The sequence below is a fragment of the Mytilus edulis genome, chromosome 9 (assembly GCF_963676685.1).
Source record: "Mytilus edulis chromosome 9, xbMytEdul2.2, whole genome shotgun sequence".
Classification (NCBI taxonomy): domain Eukaryota; kingdom Metazoa; phylum Mollusca; class Bivalvia; order Mytilida; family Mytilidae; genus Mytilus; species Mytilus edulis.
Genome location: NC_092352.1, coordinates 74,391,078 through 74,411,006, shown reverse-complemented (window position 1 = coordinate 74,411,006; position 19,929 = coordinate 74,391,078). Strand labels below are relative to the sequence as shown.

The 19,929-nt window shown below is 30.6% G+C and overlaps 1 protein-coding gene across 14 annotated transcripts in view; it reads right to left on the bottom strand.

Moving 5' to 3' along the window:
* LOC139489011 (scaffold attachment factor B2-like) overlaps positions 1 to 19,929 on the bottom strand; it is a 49,125-nt gene that overhangs the window by 7,854 nt on the left and 21,342 nt on the right. For 4 of the 14 annotated variants that reach the window (XM_071275035.1, XM_071275036.1, XM_071275042.1 and 1 more), the window contains 13 exons: positions 19,174 to 19,621; positions 17,014 to 17,590; positions 15,765 to 15,799; positions 11,246 to 11,337; positions 8,694 to 8,843; positions 7,655 to 7,766; positions 6,902 to 7,135; positions 5,934 to 6,286; positions 5,439 to 5,602; positions 4,604 to 4,741; positions 3,923 to 4,051; positions 1,873 to 2,028; positions 1,215 to 1,447 (listed from right to left, as the gene is read on the bottom strand). In XM_071275035.1, coding sequence (XP_071131136.1) covers positions 1,215 to 1,447; positions 1,873 to 2,028; positions 3,923 to 4,051; positions 4,604 to 4,741; positions 5,439 to 5,602; positions 5,934 to 6,286; positions 6,902 to 7,135; positions 7,655 to 7,766; positions 8,694 to 8,843; positions 11,246 to 11,337; positions 15,765 to 15,799; positions 17,014 to 17,590; positions 19,174 to 19,621 — 2,821 coding nt within the window. Of the gene's footprint in view, positions 1 to 635; positions 663 to 1,214; positions 1,448 to 1,872; positions 2,029 to 3,922; positions 4,052 to 4,603; positions 4,742 to 5,438; positions 5,603 to 5,933; positions 6,287 to 6,901; positions 7,136 to 7,654; positions 7,767 to 8,693; positions 8,844 to 11,245; positions 11,338 to 15,764; positions 15,800 to 17,013; positions 17,591 to 19,173; positions 19,622 to 19,929 lie in introns of all 14 variants that reach the window. The other 10 variants (XM_071275038.1, XM_071275043.1, XM_071275049.1 and 7 more) reach the window with 6 other exon arrangements.

Genomic DNA, 19,929 nt, shown 5'->3' with positions numbered 1-19,929 from the left:
GCAAATAGGTAGCTAAATATTATGGCCAAACATGACATTTTTATTCTTTCATCAAAAGGTTTACATTCTTATTTTTGTGTATAAGTCGTCTTGTGTTTTTTTTTTTTTTATGTTTTATTTTTAATAAATTTACAAGATCTGAGATTACTTAGTTCAAGCAGGAGTGAGCAGCCAACACTGGGCAGGTAAAAATGATCCATTCCATCTAAACTGAAGCGTATACAAAAGTTGTGTAGGAGTTGTCTCCCCTTACACTAAAAACAATATATTGTATTTTTTTATTTTTCAATAACACCAGGAATTTAACTATATCATAAAAATACCCACTTAAAATAATTCTTACAATTTACAATCCTCATCAAGCACTCCTAATCCAGCAATCAGTACATATTTACAAAATATAGGCAGGAACTTAAAACAAATATATCCTTTTCAAGATTTTCATGTTATACACTTGTTATTGGCCATTCTGTTTAGGTCCATTTTGTTAAAATGATCACAAACACCTTTTGAAAATATCTGCTACAAAGGGGAGTTACTCTTACCTGAACATGTTAAACTTAATAAAGAATATGACAGAACAGAAGGAAAACTCATGTAAGCTGTAGTGATTATATATTCACAACACTATTTACCTTCAGACAAGAATTTATGTACAAAGTCTACAGATAAAGGATTCATATACATTACAATAATATAACATATAAACTAAAACTATCCTATACAAAAACAAAATTCATTGAAAAAAACATATCTAAGGGATCACATAAAAAAGAAGTTAATAGTATTAATTTCAAATTTTTTCCGATGAATTTGTTCTTCGTTTGGTTTAATAGGAATGTTTAAACTATTTTAAATTTTCTGACCTTTTAGATCCTGCTGTTCCATTTCAACAAACATGGGACCTAGAGCAAGTTAAATTGGCCACTATTGGTGGAACTAAATGTGTTGTACTTTCAGTTAAAAATTGATTTTATTGATGATTACTGTAATCGAAGACCCTTAACTGGGTACCCTGTTATGCTTTCATGAAACAGCCCTTTAGAGCAGGCTGACAATACTGAGTATAAAACAAAAAAGTCTTGCAGATGTACACATGCTTTTAAAAAGACAAAATTGAAACTCAGTGTGAAAATATTGGAAACAAGATACACAAGAAATTTCAAACCATGTAAAATAATTTGTAATCCATTTGTATGATAAATGATGCATACCTCTTTCATTTTTCCAATCTCTGTTGTCTGTATGACGTGGCGGTGACGTGTGGTGGGATCTTTCATTTCTATGTTCATCACGTCCCCGGCTGACTCGAGTATCAGATCTGTCTCGACTTCTTGATCGTCTATGGAACTCCCCTTCCCGTCGATCTTCCCTAAGTACTGGTCTGTCATTTCTTTCCCTTGCTGCTCGGTCAAAACTAGCCTGGTCACCTGATCCTCTGTCAAATCTAAAGATCAAGAGAATGATATGATTAATATCTGTTCGATGCAGGTCAGTAATTTCGTTCACCCCTAAGTCCATTCATTATTCATTATATTTTATGAAATGCACAGACTAATCTGACAGACAAACAAACTTACAACATTTGGCAGCTGGGTTTTTTATCTAGAAAATTTTGTATCAGTTTAAAAAAAAAGACAAAACAAGAAAATTGTTCAAATAAGTTAGTACAGATGCCTGACATCTTAAAATTGATTAAAATTTAGTATTGTGTATTAGGAACAAAAATGCTAATTTTGTCATTTTTATTGTTTTTATCCTGTAGGGATCTCTTATTTGTAAGACCAGCAAAATAAAATAAACAGGCAATAAAAAGCTACATATAAAATTCTATAATACTATCTATAAAACAAATAAGCAATAAATAAAAACCTATCAAACCTATCATCGGTTCTTCTGTCGCTCCTCTCTTCCCTGTTAAATTCTCGTCGGTCATCAAACCTTCTTGCTTCCCTGCTGTCTGTACCTCTCGGCTGTTCTGCCCTGCGATCATACCGCTCTACCTTTCTTTCAGTTGTACCAAATGATCTACAAAGAAAAGAGGATAAGTTTCAAAAACTTATCTGTCTTTTATTCATGATCAGATTACACAATTTGAATAAAAGGAGAGCTTGGGTTATTAGAACAAGTACAATAATGACAGATTTTGTTGTTGTTACTCTGACATCAAGTATAATCCATATAGTTGTTACTTTCACTTCAAACAGGTTCTTTAGATAATTAAGTTAATCAAGTGCTTATAGCTGTTATCCTAATGCTAGCAAGTTAAAGGTTTGGTTGGCTTGCTTGCTTTGTTAGTATCAAAGTTTGCTCAAGTATTGTAATTAAGATTGACATCTGCAAACAATACAAGTGGGCAGAGTTAAACATGTACATAAGTATATTTGATTATTTGATAATGTCCAATCAAATTTAAATATAATATATGCAAGTTTAACCCTCCTTTTTATTTTATTGTTTTCAGAGGTCAATCTAATAACAATGCTTGAGCAAACTTTAATACAAACAAAGCAAGCTAGCAAATCAAACCTGTAACTTTGTAGCATTAAGATAACAGCTTTAATAATACTGTAAAGTCAGAAATGATAACATGGCTTTTATTAATGCAAATAATGCAACTTGATGCATTCTGATACCTGATCTGTATGCAGATTTCCTGAATTCATCTCTCATATTTGTGTATTCTTCAAAAATTGCAATAATAAATGCACCTTATAATTTCTGAATGTACAGTTTAAAATACTGTGAAGTTAGTACTATTTGCATGACAATTTTCTTGGATTTTGGTGGTATAAGTGAGCCAAAAAATTTAAATATTCCATTATTTATCAAAAGTTTAACTTTTCTAACTTTTCTATTTGCTAAGGGCTGTTCAAAAAATAAATGTCAGAAGGCACTTTTTATTTCTGACACCCCACCATGCATACATTTTTAATTAGACATTTCCTTTAAATTTTCAAGCAATATAACCACCACCCATCAAATTCTAATAAAAGTGCATTCTGATTCCCCTCATACAATTAATTTTGGAAAAGCACTAAGATGTAATTTTTGGCAAACAACAAAATTAAATAGCCACAAAAATACAAGATATTGGTACACACAAAAACAAATAAATCCTTTTACATGACGTAAATTATTCAAAAAATAATATCACTAACTTTCACCCTGTTAGAAATATATATTCAATTTGGTTCTGGTTCTAATTATTATGAAAATGTTGATGTGAGTTAAAAGTCCACAAGACTTCAACACATGTAAACCACAAAAATAAACCATAAAATTCTTTTTTGGATCATTACTTTCTCTATTAAACTTGTCAACACAACTTCTTTTTATAGGTATAGCTTTTAGAATGTAACACCCATCAAACAATTAAAACCAATAACAGACTAAGTAATATAAACAAGAACATCCTGTCAAAATAATTAAATTCCATTTTATAATTTTAAATTACTTTTTTTTACAACTTGTATAAACACCATGTGATATGTTTTACATAAGATTTGGCTCATTTAATTTTTGAAACGGTTACACCCTTATTTCGTCATCAAAATCCTAAATCTACTAAAATAAAATAGACTTATTTGTCATATCACCTGACTTCCGAGTTTATAATTTTTTGACAGGTAACCTACTTGGAGGTAGGACATTCTTGTACTTTGTCAAGTGAGAGTAATTAAAATATACAAATTTAAATTACAATCAGCGTTATTTTGGGGAAGAGTCAACTGTTTTTAATGTTTTCTTTACACAACAAATTCATCAGAAAACAGTAAATTTTCCCTTATATCATGTATAATATTGCATCAATTGTAAAGTTGATATAACTGCTTTTACCTGCTCTTACTTTAAAGTACCAAAATGTCCTACCACAGAGTAGGTAACCTGTATGATTAAGGTTCTGAAACGTTTTATATACCTGTTATCATCAAATCTATTTTCATTGGTAGCAGCTCGTTTTGGTTCTGACCAGTACTCATCCCTGCCACCACCTCTGCTGTCAAACGTTCTCTTCTGTGCTCTTCTTTGCAACTCCTGCTGTTCTAACCTGTCAAGGTAGAGAATGAGAAAGTCAAATACTATTCTCTTGAACTATTTGTATGACAAGGTAAATTTACGTAGTAAATACTGCATAAAAACAAAAGAAAAGTGTTTGCGGATTGTTTTTATAAACTATTTTTACTATTTTTGTTTCAGTCTATGGAATTTACAACATAGATTAAATCAAGTTAATATGTGGTTCTCTTAATTTTTAATGTTTGATTTTAAACTTTTGAAGCTATAATGTGCACTGTCCAATATGAGCAGAAGTTATTTCTATATAACTATCTACCTTACATGAACCAAAAGCCTTAGAAACATCTAGTAATATTTGTATACGACACTAAGTTTAATGCAATTGTACTTTTTTGCCTTTGGACTTTTGATTCAGAGCATTTGTTCCAACTATGTTAAATTCATAAGGTCGACTATACTTTTCCAATGTTAATATTTTTACTGTTAAAACAATCTATATATACCGGTTCGAAAGACATTTTTTGTTTTGTTTTTCCTATTGCAAAAAATTAGACATTTTCAGATATTGTCTCATATCACAAACCTGATTTCTTCCATTAGTCGTCTTCTCTCTTCCTTATCTCTTTCTCGTTCTACTTTGTCTCTCTCTAGCTGTTCCATTCGTAACTTCTGTTGTCTTTGCAGTTCTATCTTTTCACGTTCTAATTGTTCCTTCTCTTTTCTGTAAGCAACAATTGTTATTTCCCAATGATACAAATTCTATATAAGATGGTTAAATTATATTTTTACGCAAAGTTAAAGGAGTTCATTTCACAAGAACATATATATAATATGAAAAATGCACAATGTGAAGTTTTTTTACGTTTTTGCTACAAATGATCAACACTTTTTCTTTACCTCCAACTTTTAAGTTCAATACAACGTCCTCACACTCATAAACTAATATTATTTGTAAATTTGTTGGGATATATGATTGTGAGAGATTTGTGGAAAATACATGTTATATGAAATCATTTTTACTTGATCAAAGTGAATGGTCTTTTTCTTTCTTGTCTTTTAACAGTTATGGTACATGTACATCTATTGTAGAGATTACCTCAATTTCACTATCATACACAAGTATTGCAATTTGTGATTTGTCTATTGGTAAAAATTGTAAATTCAAGAACAAAGAAAACAGGTTGTATATATGGCAAATGTTCACCAAAACATTATCAAGGAAATTTTGTACATTAAAGGTTCAGAAAACTGAGAGATTTTCCCTATTTTGGAATCAGGACTATTCAAAGAAAAAAAGATAAAAGGGGCAATATCCCCCTGCACAAGTATAAAAGCATCTGGAGTTGTCCAACCCTTAATTCATTTTTGCCTGGAGTGGCCATGACATTAAATCTGAAATGTTCCCTGTTGAGTCTTACCTTAACTGTTCCCTTTCTCTTGCCAGCTTAATGGCTTCAGTTCTCTGTTTAATCTGAACATCTCTCTGACGACGTTTTTCTCGTTCTATCTCTCTCATTCTTTGTCTTTCTAATTCCCTCTGTTTTCTCTCTCTCTGCCTTTGTCTTTCTCTCTCTCTTTCTTCCTGTAAACAAATAGTAGCCATGTGTTATATTATATAAACCACTGTGAATATTTACAATAGCCCTAACCAAAACCAATGACTGAGACAGTCCAAAACATTTAAAACATAACATCTCTGTTTTTGTGAGAAAAACATATTTCTTTTTGTATCTTTTTTAATTTATTAGGCATTGAAGACCAATTGGTGGCATTCGGCTGTTGTCTGCTCTTTGGTCAGGTTGTTGTCTCTTTGACACATTTCCAATTTCCATTCTCAATTTTATTTTGTATACCAATTGATACCCTCAAATCTTGCAATCCAATAACATAATCTAATTCATGCACATGTATACCTTTATTTTGTCAAATGATAGCACATCTTTGTCTTTCTTGTCAGATTTTGGCGGGTCCTTAACAGTAGATGTCGCTGACTTGGCACGGCTTTGACTCCTTTCACTAGATTTCACAGGTGTTTTAGTGGGACTTTCTGCTTTCTTTTCCTCTACTTTTTCTTTTTCCTTCTCTTTTTCTTTTTCTTTCACCACATCTTTATCTTTTTCAGCTTCTTTTTCATTTTCAGGCTTAGCTGTCGTTTCTGTTTTTGGCTTTGCAGCTGTATCTGTTTTCGGCTTAGCTGTCACTTCTGTTTTTGACTTAGCTGTTGTATCTGTTTTTGGTTTTTCTGTTGAACTAGGTTTTGATTTCTCTGTAAAAAAAAACTTTTTTTTATAAATATCTACAAAATATATTTATAATTGAAATCCTCCATAATATTGTATTCACTTCTTTACTGTTAAAGACTATGTTCTAAGTTTACATATGCAATGTGTACTTTTTTTATTTTCTAAGCTGTATTTGTGTGTTGGTTTTAGTTACGTTGATATATTTATATATATATATATCACACATCTCTTTTAATACAAGATTCAAATAAAATACATGCTTTACTATGGATAATGTAATCTATTAGGACATTTTATATTAAAGATTCTGAAAATGACTCTATTGTTAAGTTGAAACAATCAATACTGCAATGATTTGGCATATATAATGGATGGCACTGTAGTCGATTTTTAATGTTTACCATATATAAAATGTGTGTGTTTGTTGGTAAAGGATCAACTTCACATTCATCTACCGTGACTATATGATGGCTGTCATTTTTATTGGTGGAGGAAGTCTAATTATCAAGAGAGCCACAATCCTTCTGCCGGGAAACTGAAAATCCTTGTTTACAAGCATTGAAGTATTAATGTAAATTGTGAGCTTCCAGACTGTTTGAAACACACTCCAATTGATCAATAAATGAACAAAATCTTACCTGTACTTGAATGTGGCTTTTTAGCTGAATCATGTTTATTACTTGTAGCACTGTTATGTCTGTCTGATTTCCTTCTGTCGTCATGGTGATCACGCGAATGTGACCGTTTACGATCATCCTTTTTCACATCTTTGGAATCTTTCTTTTCTTCCTTGCGATGACGATCCGATTTCTTGTCATCGGTTTTCTTATCAGACTCTTTTTTAACATCTTTTTTATCATTGTCTTTACGATCTGGAAACAAAAAATATATTCATAACTTATGACATTTTTAAAATGCATCCAATTTGTTTGTTTTTCTTTTGATTGTGAAGAAGCTGTAATCAATAAGCTTATATTCTAATAGGCATTGATTAGATGAATGTGTTGGAAGTTTTTGTAGATTTTCCTTTGGATTCTATAGTCTTACAAATTTTATAAGATTGGAAGCACCACATAGATATCTACTTAAACATTTAACTGAACAACTATTACATTTGTTTTTCTAAAGTGTTTCTATCTACTTCTTGTATTTCATTAGTTAAACCCAAAAAACTTATTGTTTGAAAAAAATTCTGATAAAAAGAATAATTGCACTTTATATATATCTATTTACACTGACTTCATCAGCCAAATTGCAAAAACAAAAAAGGCTCATAAGGATCCAAATATTAAATTGCAACAAATCAAAACCAAAGGGACTGTCCATTTATTGCTGTCCTTCATATTTTAAGTTACAGTGAGACCTTTAACATATTCTTCACAATAATTCACCTTTGTCATCTTTCTTGGCAGGAGTAGATTTCTTATCTCCAGAGGAACTTTTGGAATCTGTTTTACGACTAGAAGGTGTGGCCTTGGATTGCATGCCCGGTTCACTCTTTGCCTACAATAAAATAGTAATATAATTTGTATGAAAAAAATTCATTTGTCAGAACCTGTTGATTAGTTCTTTGGTAGACCAATCTGCAAAGGAAAATGTTTCGAAGACCTTAAGAAGAAGTTATAAAGTAAATATTGCTCTTGTATGCCAAAACAGACTTCGATTCTCTTTGAAGGTGCCTTCAAAGGTGGAATAACTATAACATTTAAATAACTTTTAAGTTTTGATTAAGTGTACATGTTACAATGTATCTTTTGGTTTGGGTACGGTAATCAAACTAAAACTAAATCTCACTGCTTAATAGATTTACAACCTTGACTCCATTATCTAATAAAGAGAAATCAATTCCCCAGTTTACATGATATAACACCACATATTGTCTTAAGAAACGAGTGACCAGTGAAAAATAAAGTTCTTCCAATTCTTGAACCAATGCATACAAACATCATTTACTTAGTCGTCTGTGCACGAATTTATCATTTTCTTCGTGTAAATTTCGTATAATCGTCATTTTTTTTTTCAATCGGTCAGTGTTGTTGTGAAAATATGGCAGGTAATTAAAGTTCGTGTTTTGAAGCGAAGTTTAACGATTGTCACCTGTTTGTCTACAATCGACAAAAAAATCATGGAAATTGAGAAGGTGTCTAACATGTAAATTCAGATAATAGTTTATTTTAAGGACATTCATGCGTATTGTGATCACCAGATTTTTACAAGATGGGTCACACTGAGGTTACTTTGCATACGGAAAATATGTCGGGGAAATTGCTTCCTGGAAGGAAGCAATTAAAATAATGTAAACTTCTTCTAAATATGAATAAATTAAAGAATTTACAGTGACTTATTATAGTTGTTAATTTCTGTGTCATTTTAGAGATTTAATTCATTGGCAATCAAATCACTTCTTATTTTCATATATATCTGACTTACTCTTTCCACTGAAATCATCTTCCCATGAAGTTCAGTCTTGTGTAAGTGTTGGATGGACTTAGTCGCTTCATCAGAACTTGACATGGTGACAAAACCATAGCAGCGAGAACCTGGACTCTTTGCATTAGTGACCACCTTGGCTCCAACAACCTACAATTACACTTCATTTTAGTAAAGATGTACAAGCTACTTTTTTTCTAAGATTTATTAATAATTTGTAATCCCTCTACCTTATTGCTTGGCAAATTTTAAAAACATTGACCGACCAATGATTTTATGTCTAGTTTTTGACATATTGTCAGTATATCATTATAAGTATCAATCTTAATCTTGTGTGTAAAGAAGATCTGTTGAACTGTATAAACATCAAATGATACATGTATGAGTTTCTATTGGCATTCAATATATAAATACTTTGTCGTCCAACTAAGCTGACAACTGTCCGGTTAATACTAGAGCCTCCCGATCTTTTTTTTTTAATTTTTGAAATCTCTCTCTGAATATCAAATAGGCATGGCATCATTGCCACTAACAGTTTTTCTTTCTGTACAATTGATAATTGTAGAGGAGTTCAACATTCTTGTTTTAATATTGATTCTTTAATAATGGAATAAACATTCTAAAATAATATAAACGCAAATGAAATAGTACAAAAATCAATTGGTTCCCTCTCATTTCTACACATCTCTCACTTTAAAGGTTAAAAAATTTTAAATATTTATAATTTATAATTCATTATTCACTATTTATATAAAAGAAATAAATTCTTCCAAAAATTTTTTTAAAAATTATATGCAATCCAAAAGATCCAATAAAAGTACAAAACTAGTCAGTCATAAACTATAACTGTTAATTCAATATGAATAATTAAACATATCAAACAACAATTAGGACTTAAAATACTATTTATATACAGCAAATATTGGAAGCATAAAAAAGATTGCAATCTTAATAGATTTTCATTTTTCATGAGGTAGAAAATTAATGGCTATTGCTTTGGATTTTGTGTGTGACAAAGCGGACTAATTAAATCTTGTTAATTTGTCTGTTTCAAATATGAAATGTATATTTGGATGTGAACTAATTGAAGCCATAAGACAGACAGGGCATAAATAGGCATTACATTGTTCTAGGAAGGATGTAAGGACAGATGGACAAGTACCCATTGCCTTGTCTCAAAGGGAAAATTTATCTATTTTCCATCAGAAAAGAAAAAGTACAATAAAAAAAAAAACATTTGAGCTACAGCCTTTTAATTCTTTTTTAAATTTGCCACCTCTTTTTATACAAACTATGAAACTTTTGGAGGTAAAAGTCTTTTTATTCCTGGTTATATATACGTTAAGGTCTCACATCTAACAGATTTTTGTAACAGTAAGCTCATTATTTATTATTCAAGGAAATCAAGAATTAAGGTAAATCACAAATTTAAGTGTTTCAATGAAATACAGCTGATTTCAAAAATGTTTGCCCCCCCCCTCTCTCTCCCCCCAAAATAAATAAACAATTTCCCCCTGAATCAACAAAATTTCAAACCCCTAAAAATATTGTCAGTAATCGAAATTATGAAATAAATAAAATCTGCTAGTGAAAAATTTGTCAACACTAATCTTTATTGATATTTTCATGTTTATGTAATAAAAAGCTGCATTTCCATAGCTCTAACATAAATGACCTATATTACAAAATACAACCACCCTTTTCCCATAATACAGAATGTTTTTGCATCAATATAAACTCAATCAGGCCTTTAACACATACACCTTGATATATAATCACATAAAAATTAAATTTCCAACTCAATAGATGGGACAAGAAGCTTCTATTATATCTATTGTTAGATTTGAATTGACTCCTGCTGACAAAATCATTCGTCCAAAAATACTGACCTTCAAAAATTGAAAAATAAACTTTATTGAATATATTTGAATTAAAGGTTAAAAAGAGGCACTCGTAATAAAAATTCAATAAATAAATGTCATTTAGTGTAAAGTAAACGAAGACTGAAACTTGCCTACAGTGTCTATTTATTCTGATGGACAGTGATTTATTAGAATCTGCTGAATCGACATAAAATGAGTTATACTACATCACTACCTTATATATGATTATATGATGTAATTTCTTAAAAAAAGATTTTTAAATAGATTAAAGTGGCTTTAACATTCAAATTATCCGGAAAATTTCAGATTAAGATGTTAACTTGTGTTTTTTCTTAGAATCTCAAATATACGTTTATACATGCAACAAACGATAGTAAATGATTTTGCAATGATTTTTGAAAATTTGAATTGATACTGAATTAAGTCATCAAACACTTCCTAATTTCAAATGCATACAAATTAGGTCCCACTTGTTAACATGTTAAAGAGGCCTACATGCCTAAGTCCCACAGGTTAAGATGTTAAAGAGGCCTATATGCCTAAGTCCCACAGGTTAAGATGTTAAAGATGCCTACACTCTTAGGTCTTATTGGTGAACTTGGCAAAGATAAATAAATAGCACATTCAGAATGCACCAGTCTATCAGAGTGTGAACATTATGACACTTACCTTTCCATATTTACTGAAAATGGACTTTAGGTCTGTGGCTCTTGTGGACGATGCCAGTCCACTTACCCATAAATTACGACCAGTGGAGGCAGCTACAAAAAAAATCAATTTAAAATCAATTAAAAAATATTAGAAGTACATTTACTAGAATCAGCAGCCTAACTAAAACAAACAATTATTGGGATACTGTGTGTGGGTATAAAAGTAAAAAAGAAACTTAAATGTTCAATTAAATACAGATTTTCTATTTTGTATTCAGAATTTCGTAAAACTATGAAATTTTGTTTCCACGCAAAATAAATTAATCCACAGTACCAGATTTTGCAAAATAAAAAGGTTTACTATTAAATAACAAACAAGTCAATTTGGTGTTACAAAAAGAAACTTTGGCAAAAAGTAGTGGATATATATATTTTTGTTGTTGATGATATTAAAAAGAAGAATTCTTTAGAACATACTGTAGATTCATTTAATTTGATTAAGGAAAGCTTGCATTTTTCAAGGATATTTCATGTCATGGTTTAGCCTGAGTCTGCATACATTCACATAGAAAATTATTAATTTGTTGAAAATATTAAATTCATGGTTCCAACTAAAACCATGAAAATCATGAAAATTGGTATCCAACAAATAAAACAAATCAAAAACATAATTACATAAATTAGTTATATTCTTAATATTTTTTTGTGGTTTTCATATGATACATGTTGTTTTTAAAGTGTATATTTTTAAGCATCTTGTATAATTTTCTTATAATTCCCTTAAAACTCCTCTTACATGTTTAGAAAGCTTTGTCCGTGTTGAAATTTTATAAAAAAAAAAAAAAAAAAGTTTTTCATAACAGAATAGTAATATTTAATGTTCAGCAAATATTTTCATCAAAAGGTACAGTGATTTAGTACTATTTATGAAATATGAATAAAAATTACAAATAATAAAACATCTGTTATGGTACAAGCTTTTATTGCCATATACTTATAAAGTTTTATGGTATGGAAATGTGTTTTTAAATTCAGAAGAGATAAAATCTCATTTCCAAGCATAATTTTGACATAAATAGCTATTGATCTGTATTTCAGAAGAATTATTTTTCTGTTATATTGTTGAAATTAATGGGAGGAATCTTTTTCTAACGTATTTATTACTTTATTTGTACTACAACATTCAAAATCTGGTAATAAATATTTACAACAGAAAAACTGAAATAAATCTTCATATTAAAAGCTAATAAATTACGTTTTTTTCAAAGATAAATGTAAATTAACAAACTTTTAGTACTTGCATATATTGAACATGACAAAGTACTATCAAATTAATCTCAAATGCATATTTTTTACTTCAAATATCATGAATATAGCACGACTATAGTCTATTGAAGTGCTCAACTGGGTTTTTTTTAACAATGGATATGACACCATATATAATTATAAGCAGATATATGATGGCAAATGAACCAACTTTCCACCAGACACCTAATGATGTAGGAGTTGGCAGCTAAGATCACTGTATGGTCTTCAACTATGAGCAAAACCAATACCTCATAGCAAGCTATAAAAGGCCCCAAAATTTGATATTCATTATAACCAGTGTTATGCAACTTTTTAATTCCTCAGACCTCAAATAAATATGGCGTCATCATTATTTCTGAGCTCTGACATTCAGTACTTCTGTACTAACATGTAATATCATTTTCTTGTAAATTTGTTATGCATAAAACTTTAAATAACTGTTTGGGTATTTTGTTTAAACGCTTCTCTACTTCCTAATTGATTTGGCTGTTCAACTGTATTGAATCAAAAACCACTGATGAATCTAGTGTATGTGATAAGTACGTGTGTCTTAGCATGTGCAGTTATAACCCTGATCAATGTCTTTTCTTTTGACAACAAATAGTCACTGCTTCAATGTTTTCCGCTGTGACAGATCTGAGACGATAAATTTGTTATAAATGGTAGTTTTAAAAAAATGTATATAAATATTAGCCATCCTTTATTCAAGGGTCATGGTAAGTTCATATTTACCAGTCATGGTGATTTTAATATAAAATGATTAATGTGTAAAATAGTTGTCCCTTTGACGTCCATAATAACAAAAGTAAAAGTCATTCATATATTTGATAATCCCTCAACCCAAAAGACTTTGAATTTTAACGTGTATAAGCTATTTTCCAATAAATTATTTTATAAAATACCAATGATAAAAAAAATGGTCAAAACATCTAGACTTCACTAACAAATAATACATTAAAGGATAAAAGTTATCTCCAAAAATATTGGGCAGTACAACAGACCACATAAACCATGAACATCCAACTCCTCTCCAAACAGACACACAAACATCCAACTCCTCTCCAAACAGACACACAAACATCCAACTCCTCTCCAAACAGACACACAAACAATGACAAACAATAAACCACAACAGAAAATTTGCTTGAGGACCTACAGAAAACCTGCTGGCAAATGAATAAATTGAACATTTGTATTACCCTGAAAAAAAGGACTTAAAATATATATATACAGTACAATTCTAAACAATTTGAACATAACCTCATTTCAAAAGGTCTACTCTATTGAGGGGTCACTGTTGGCATTCCAATGAATAATTCAGCATTTGTTGACAGTGTGTATATTTGAGTGAATATTTTTAGTCTTTGCATATAAAGGTCCAATTTACATCCCTAACTTTGTGTTCCTGACAACTTGCTTAAAACAGCTATAAAATTTCATATCAAGAAAACTTATAATTGCATTTGAATTGGAGAATAACTTATTTTTATAGAAGTCACTTCAAAAATAAGATAAAAAACCGGCTTAAAAATCTCATTTGTTTGCACAAATATCAACTGAATTTGATTTAATAACTAAGGGGTCAAATACAATTTTTACTTATTTTTCTTTTGATCTTTATGTAGATTTGATGGGAGTCAGATAGGTCATGAATCACATAGGATATACATTGTACATTATCCAGCCCAGTGAGGACGTCAATTACATGGGATGAAAATGAAAATCTCTGATACCCACAAATATTCAATTTAAATCTATTTTCCATCTCAAAAATTTCATTAAAAATCAAGGTTAGAAATTTTATTACACCAAATTCTACTATAAGCTTACAAAGTTTAGGACACATACATGACAAAGTATGTTTAAAATTACACAGTTTTTGTTCTTTTAAATATTTATAAATAATTGCTTTTCATTTCCAGGAGCTCGAGGGAGAGGGGACAAATTGGGGACAGTAATAATATTTTTTTTATCGTTTTATTTTTTGACCATGGTGTTACATGTTTTCATTTAATTTTGGGTTTTTATTGTTTCTTGGAATTGTTTTATTTTTCTAAAGGCAAAAAAATATATATAACAAGAAAACATCCAAGGGTACCAGCAACCAAACAACACTGAAAACTAAAAAACATCCAGATGTCATTCAAAAGTCTTATTCATTTGTTTTGGTTGTAGTTTAGGACTGTGAATTTCAGTTTCTGTTGGGATAAATATATATTTTTAAAACATTTAATGGGATGAATATATATTCATAAAACATTTAACGGGATGAATATATATTCATAAAACATTTAACGGGTCATAAAGAAAATGTTTACAAAATCTATAGATTTTTTTTCAAGAATCAGCCTTAAGTAAATTAACTTTTTTAAATAACATATTATTATCGTATTATAATGGAGAAGTGGCCAAGTATCATTTTGTAAAACAGAATGGATTAATTGACAAGCTTAAATGCATGTAAGGAAAGTCCAGAAGTTATTTCAATAGTAACCAACTTTAACCCTTTTCACCAAAAAATTACAATAACAAGAGGCAACAATTGAGTTGAACTTTATATTTTTGCTCAAATGAAACTGTGAATTAATAAATTGATAGCCCCTTTTCCCAAAAACAAAACAAAAACCAACTAAAATCTGCTATGTTTTGCCACTAATCATGAACTTATCGACATCAAATCTCTCCAAGTGGTTGTACCACACTAACTAAAAAAAATTTCTGACCAAAAATGAAGCAATTTTGTTTTTTTGCTTCAGTTCTTTAAATTTCGATATTTGCTCACTTTGAATAAAATATATAACAAAAATGAAGAAAGACATATTCATATTTGTCAATATAACAACCACATTAAAAGCAATGCATTTTCAATGCAATCTACAAATTTTACATAACAAATGAGATTCTATAATCTGTCTGTTCTTTAATTATGAGGTGCTTTAATAAAAATTGAAAGTAATCTGACAAAAATTCCTAAATAATTAATATAAACTTTGAAAAAAAATCTCCTTTCTTTAATTTAACAGATATGTTTAGTTTTTGATCAATTTGTTTTGCAGTAAATTTTAAGTAATTTTTTTAGAAAAACAAACTAATATCCATTTAAAACATAAACTAAACATATATATAAAACACAAGTTTTCTTAACCTCAGAACACATCACACTTTTCAAATTTAAAAGTGTGGAGTTTATTTTTCATAAGTGTGACAAACAAGCACCTTCTTAAGATTACCTTTCTCATCCTTTTTAGTATCTTTTCCGGAACTACTGAAAATAGTAAAACAAATTATGAAACAAACGTTTACATTAAAAAAAAAAGTTATGAGGAAAAAACTAAGTCAGAATGTTTTAAAAAGTGATAATTTAAGCACCTTTAAAGTCGCGCACTGTTCTGAATACCACTTCCTCACCATATTCATCAACCAAGCGAAAAGGTCTATAACGTTTACGTTTGGATCGACAGCGCTTTTTCTTAACACTAAATACACTATTGTATTGTTCATATTTTTTACGGAAGAGTCCATGCACAAGACACCATTTGTAGCTGTGGAACTTAAACTGACTCACTGTCATCGTCATTCAGAATATTTCAGTCACAAAATTGTCAACATAAACCACACAGAGAGTTAAATCCTCATTTCCTCCAAGTAAAGCATAATTTTATCACAACTTTTTTTCTATTCTATATAGCATCACAAACACTTTAAGCATGTTTCAATTTATATTTTTACTATAAAATATATCAGAACATTGCGAGCATAAATTATTCAACAAGTTTTTATTTAAATGATCAACAATATCTATATTCATTTCATCTACACAATAAATGGGTGTGTCCGATATTGCTGTTGTCGATTTCCATTTGAAAAGGACATAAAATCAGTGAACCGTTTATATAATGCTATAAGCATGATAAGTTATTAAATATTCTATTTTCTTTTTTCATGTCATTAATGATAGCAAAAGTACTAGTATGAAAATAGATCAAAACTACAAAATATATTATACCACATAAAACAAACTACGTCTTTTTGCATGTTTGATCATAAGATTTTTTTAATTATGGGTGCAACCTTTTATAATATAATTGACAAACTGTTAGTGCAATAAACTGTATCAAGTTGGTTTGATACAAAAAGAACTCTTTTGCTGTCTTCCTTGTCTTTTTTATGTGTTAAATGTCATCTGCCAATATATTTGTTGCAATGATTCAGCAAGAAACTGTTATATCAATCAAAACTAATTACATAAAATATTTTCCAATTTCTAAAAAAAAAAACAAAAAAAAAACATGACTAATGGAGATATAATTGTTGAACCAAACTAAGCCTTTTAATGGAACCAGTTCTCTAATCATTATGGATGCAATGAAGAGACTTACTGGTCCAACAAAATACAAGGGAGACAATTCTTTGTTCCAAGGCAAAGGGAAATAACTCTCTTGACCTATAAGGGAGTAGATTTATACAAACCAAACCGACCTCTTAGCAGTTGATTTTGGATCCTTCTCGTCCTTTTTATCCTCTGGTTTCTTGTCAGTTTTTGGTTCAGTAGGTTTCTCTGGAGTCTCCTTTATCTCAGATACAGTTTCCTTCTTGGTCTCCACTTTAGAAGTGGCAGTCTCATCCACTTTTGCCACAGATTCCTGTTTGGGTTCATCTTTCTTTTCTGCCGGTTTCTGTCCATCAGCTCCAGTTTTACTTTCTTGCGTAGTAGAAATCAGGTCAGCGTCCAGATCATTCTGTGTATCATCAACATGAACAACCAACGATTCGTTATCCATTTCCTGGGTATCTACTTTTACAGATGTCTTTTTTCCAGCACCAGATGGCTTAGATTCAGTTTTTTTAACTTCATTAGAAACAGGCTTTTTTGGAGCTGGCATCTCCACCTTTGGGTCAGGTTTCTCAGCCTTTTCCAACGTTTGAACGGTCTCTCCAGGAGTTTTAGCAACCTCCTTTGCAGTTTGGGCATTGTCTTTCTGAGCAGCCTCCTCTGAACTTAGGTCAACCACTGTTTGGGTGGGCTCTGCTGATTTTTCAGCAGACTGATCTGGTGCTAAAGAATTCAAAATATAACTTGATTGGCAAATCTAAACACAACTTGACAACAAGGTTTTCTTCCTTTTAGTTTAACACGTTATAAATTGTAGTTTATGATTTTAGGGACCAGGGACATTTATTTATGTTTTCTTAACCACTAAATCAAGAATACTTAAGGATTAAATGAAAAAAAAAGCCTCTGTCTGCCATGGTTTACTATTACCTGAGATAGGCTTTACATAGCCATATCCATGCCATCATGTTATTGTACATTCTTTTATTTACTGCAATGTCAAATTCTTACTTATATCTACATGTAAATAGCTGGTGACTGCTGGTCATGCTGGAAAATCGAATTCATTAAGTAAACATAACGTCAAAACTGTTTGCCATATTGCTTTAAAAGTACTGGTTACTGTAACACGCATAAGTATTCATTCCTTCAATATGTTCAAACTACTGCCAAAAAGTTTCTGTTAAAACTTTCCACCAAAATCCTTTTCATATAAAAATCTAGATCAATCTGCAACTTAGTTTTTATCGGTAACTAAAACATATGTTAAATATAATGAAAGCTAATTTTCTAACACTGATAAGTGATTCTCTCTGATGGTCAGTCTAGTTTGAGAATGTTGATTTCCATCTCTTCCAATGTCTTCTTCACTTCATTTTTAATATCATTCTCCATGATAATAAGGTGAGGTCTGTTTTTGTTTTATTCCAATCTGACAAAACTAATTATTTTGGGGTCCTAAAAATACTAAGTCTTGAACTCAACTCAAAATGTACTGGGTAATTTTGTATTCCCTCTAGTGCCTCATTATAGATGTCCTTTGCTTCAAATATTCACTTCATTGGATGACTTTTCTTAATTTTTTACACTGTTACTCACATATTGCTTGACACAATCCTCAGATATCGTCAAAAAGAGGTCAAGTAGATGTCCTTAGTCTATGAATGGTCCAATTAATTTGAATTCATATTCAACAAAGAGGTCTGTCCAATAAGGAAGTAGATGTCCTGAGTCTCTGAATTTTCCAATTAATCTAAATTTGCATTCAACAAAGAGGTCCGTCCAATACAGAAGTATATGTACTTAGTCTCTGAATGGTCCAATTACTTTGAATTTGTTTCAATTTGATGCAAAATCTGGTCAGGTATTTTTATTCATTACAAAACGCTTCTGTAAATAGTTGTAAAATATTCCTGGAAACTGCGTCCTAATATACGTGATAAACACTACAATCCTAACTCTTGTTTATTTCTTCTCAATATAGTTAAACGAGTTCCTCACTTTGGGTGTTCCACCAAAACACTTCATCTGTTCTTTGAAGATAATCTCTTTTCACTTCCACAATTTCCGGATTAATGAAATTAATGAACATCACATCATGGACTAAGATTTGATCACTGGACAGCAAGTCGCCATAATCATTTTACTTGGTCTGGTTAGGTTAACCAACCATGGTCCATGACAGAACAGAGGCCCTTAACTAAAACTGTTATTTGTCTTAACTGTTGAGGAGAGTGGTCTTTCTACATGAGAGAAAGTGTGTTGTAATTAACCAATCAATATCATGCAAGAACAAAACCACCTACCTTTATCAAGTGCTGGTGGTGACTCTTCAACTTTTTTCTCAGATTCCTCTACCTTTTTCACCTCTTCAGAGGAAGAAACCTGAGGAGTTTCCTTTACTTGCTCCTTTTCTGGAATCTTTTCAGCTACCACTTTTTGTTGTATTTCTACAACAGGTGCTGACTCTGGTACCTTGTCTTGTTTTACTTCCTCAGCCTTGGCTGGTTCTACTGGCTCTTTTGCTTTTTCCTCAACATCCATTTTTTCTTCTTCCTTTTTCTCTTCACTCCCTGAATCTTTTACCATTTCAACTTTGGAGGCTGGGATTTCTTCTTTCTTATCTTTTTCTTCCACAGTTTTGGACTCCTCCAGTTCATCTATAATTTCTATACATTCCATATTCTCTCCAACGGCCTCAGAAGAATTAGATTTGGAATCTACCTCCATCTTTTCTTCTCTAACTTCTTGCTCCTACAAAGTCAAAATTATATCACACTTCTAACACTACTCATAAATATGATGTTTTTGTTTATTAGGGTTTGGACAGAAAGATCTTAAATTCTGTAAACTCTGCCTATTAGTATTATTCCCTATTCTTTTTGTTTTAGACACCACCCCTGTTATCTCTTTTCTTTTCTGGTATACACCCCATCATTGTTCTTTATTGCTATGCCCATTTTTCTCTATACCCTAATCCCACTTTTTTTCAATTTTATAAACTCCATCCATCGCCTTGCTTTAAAAGATTTTGTTCATCCTTGAATCAACATATTCAACAT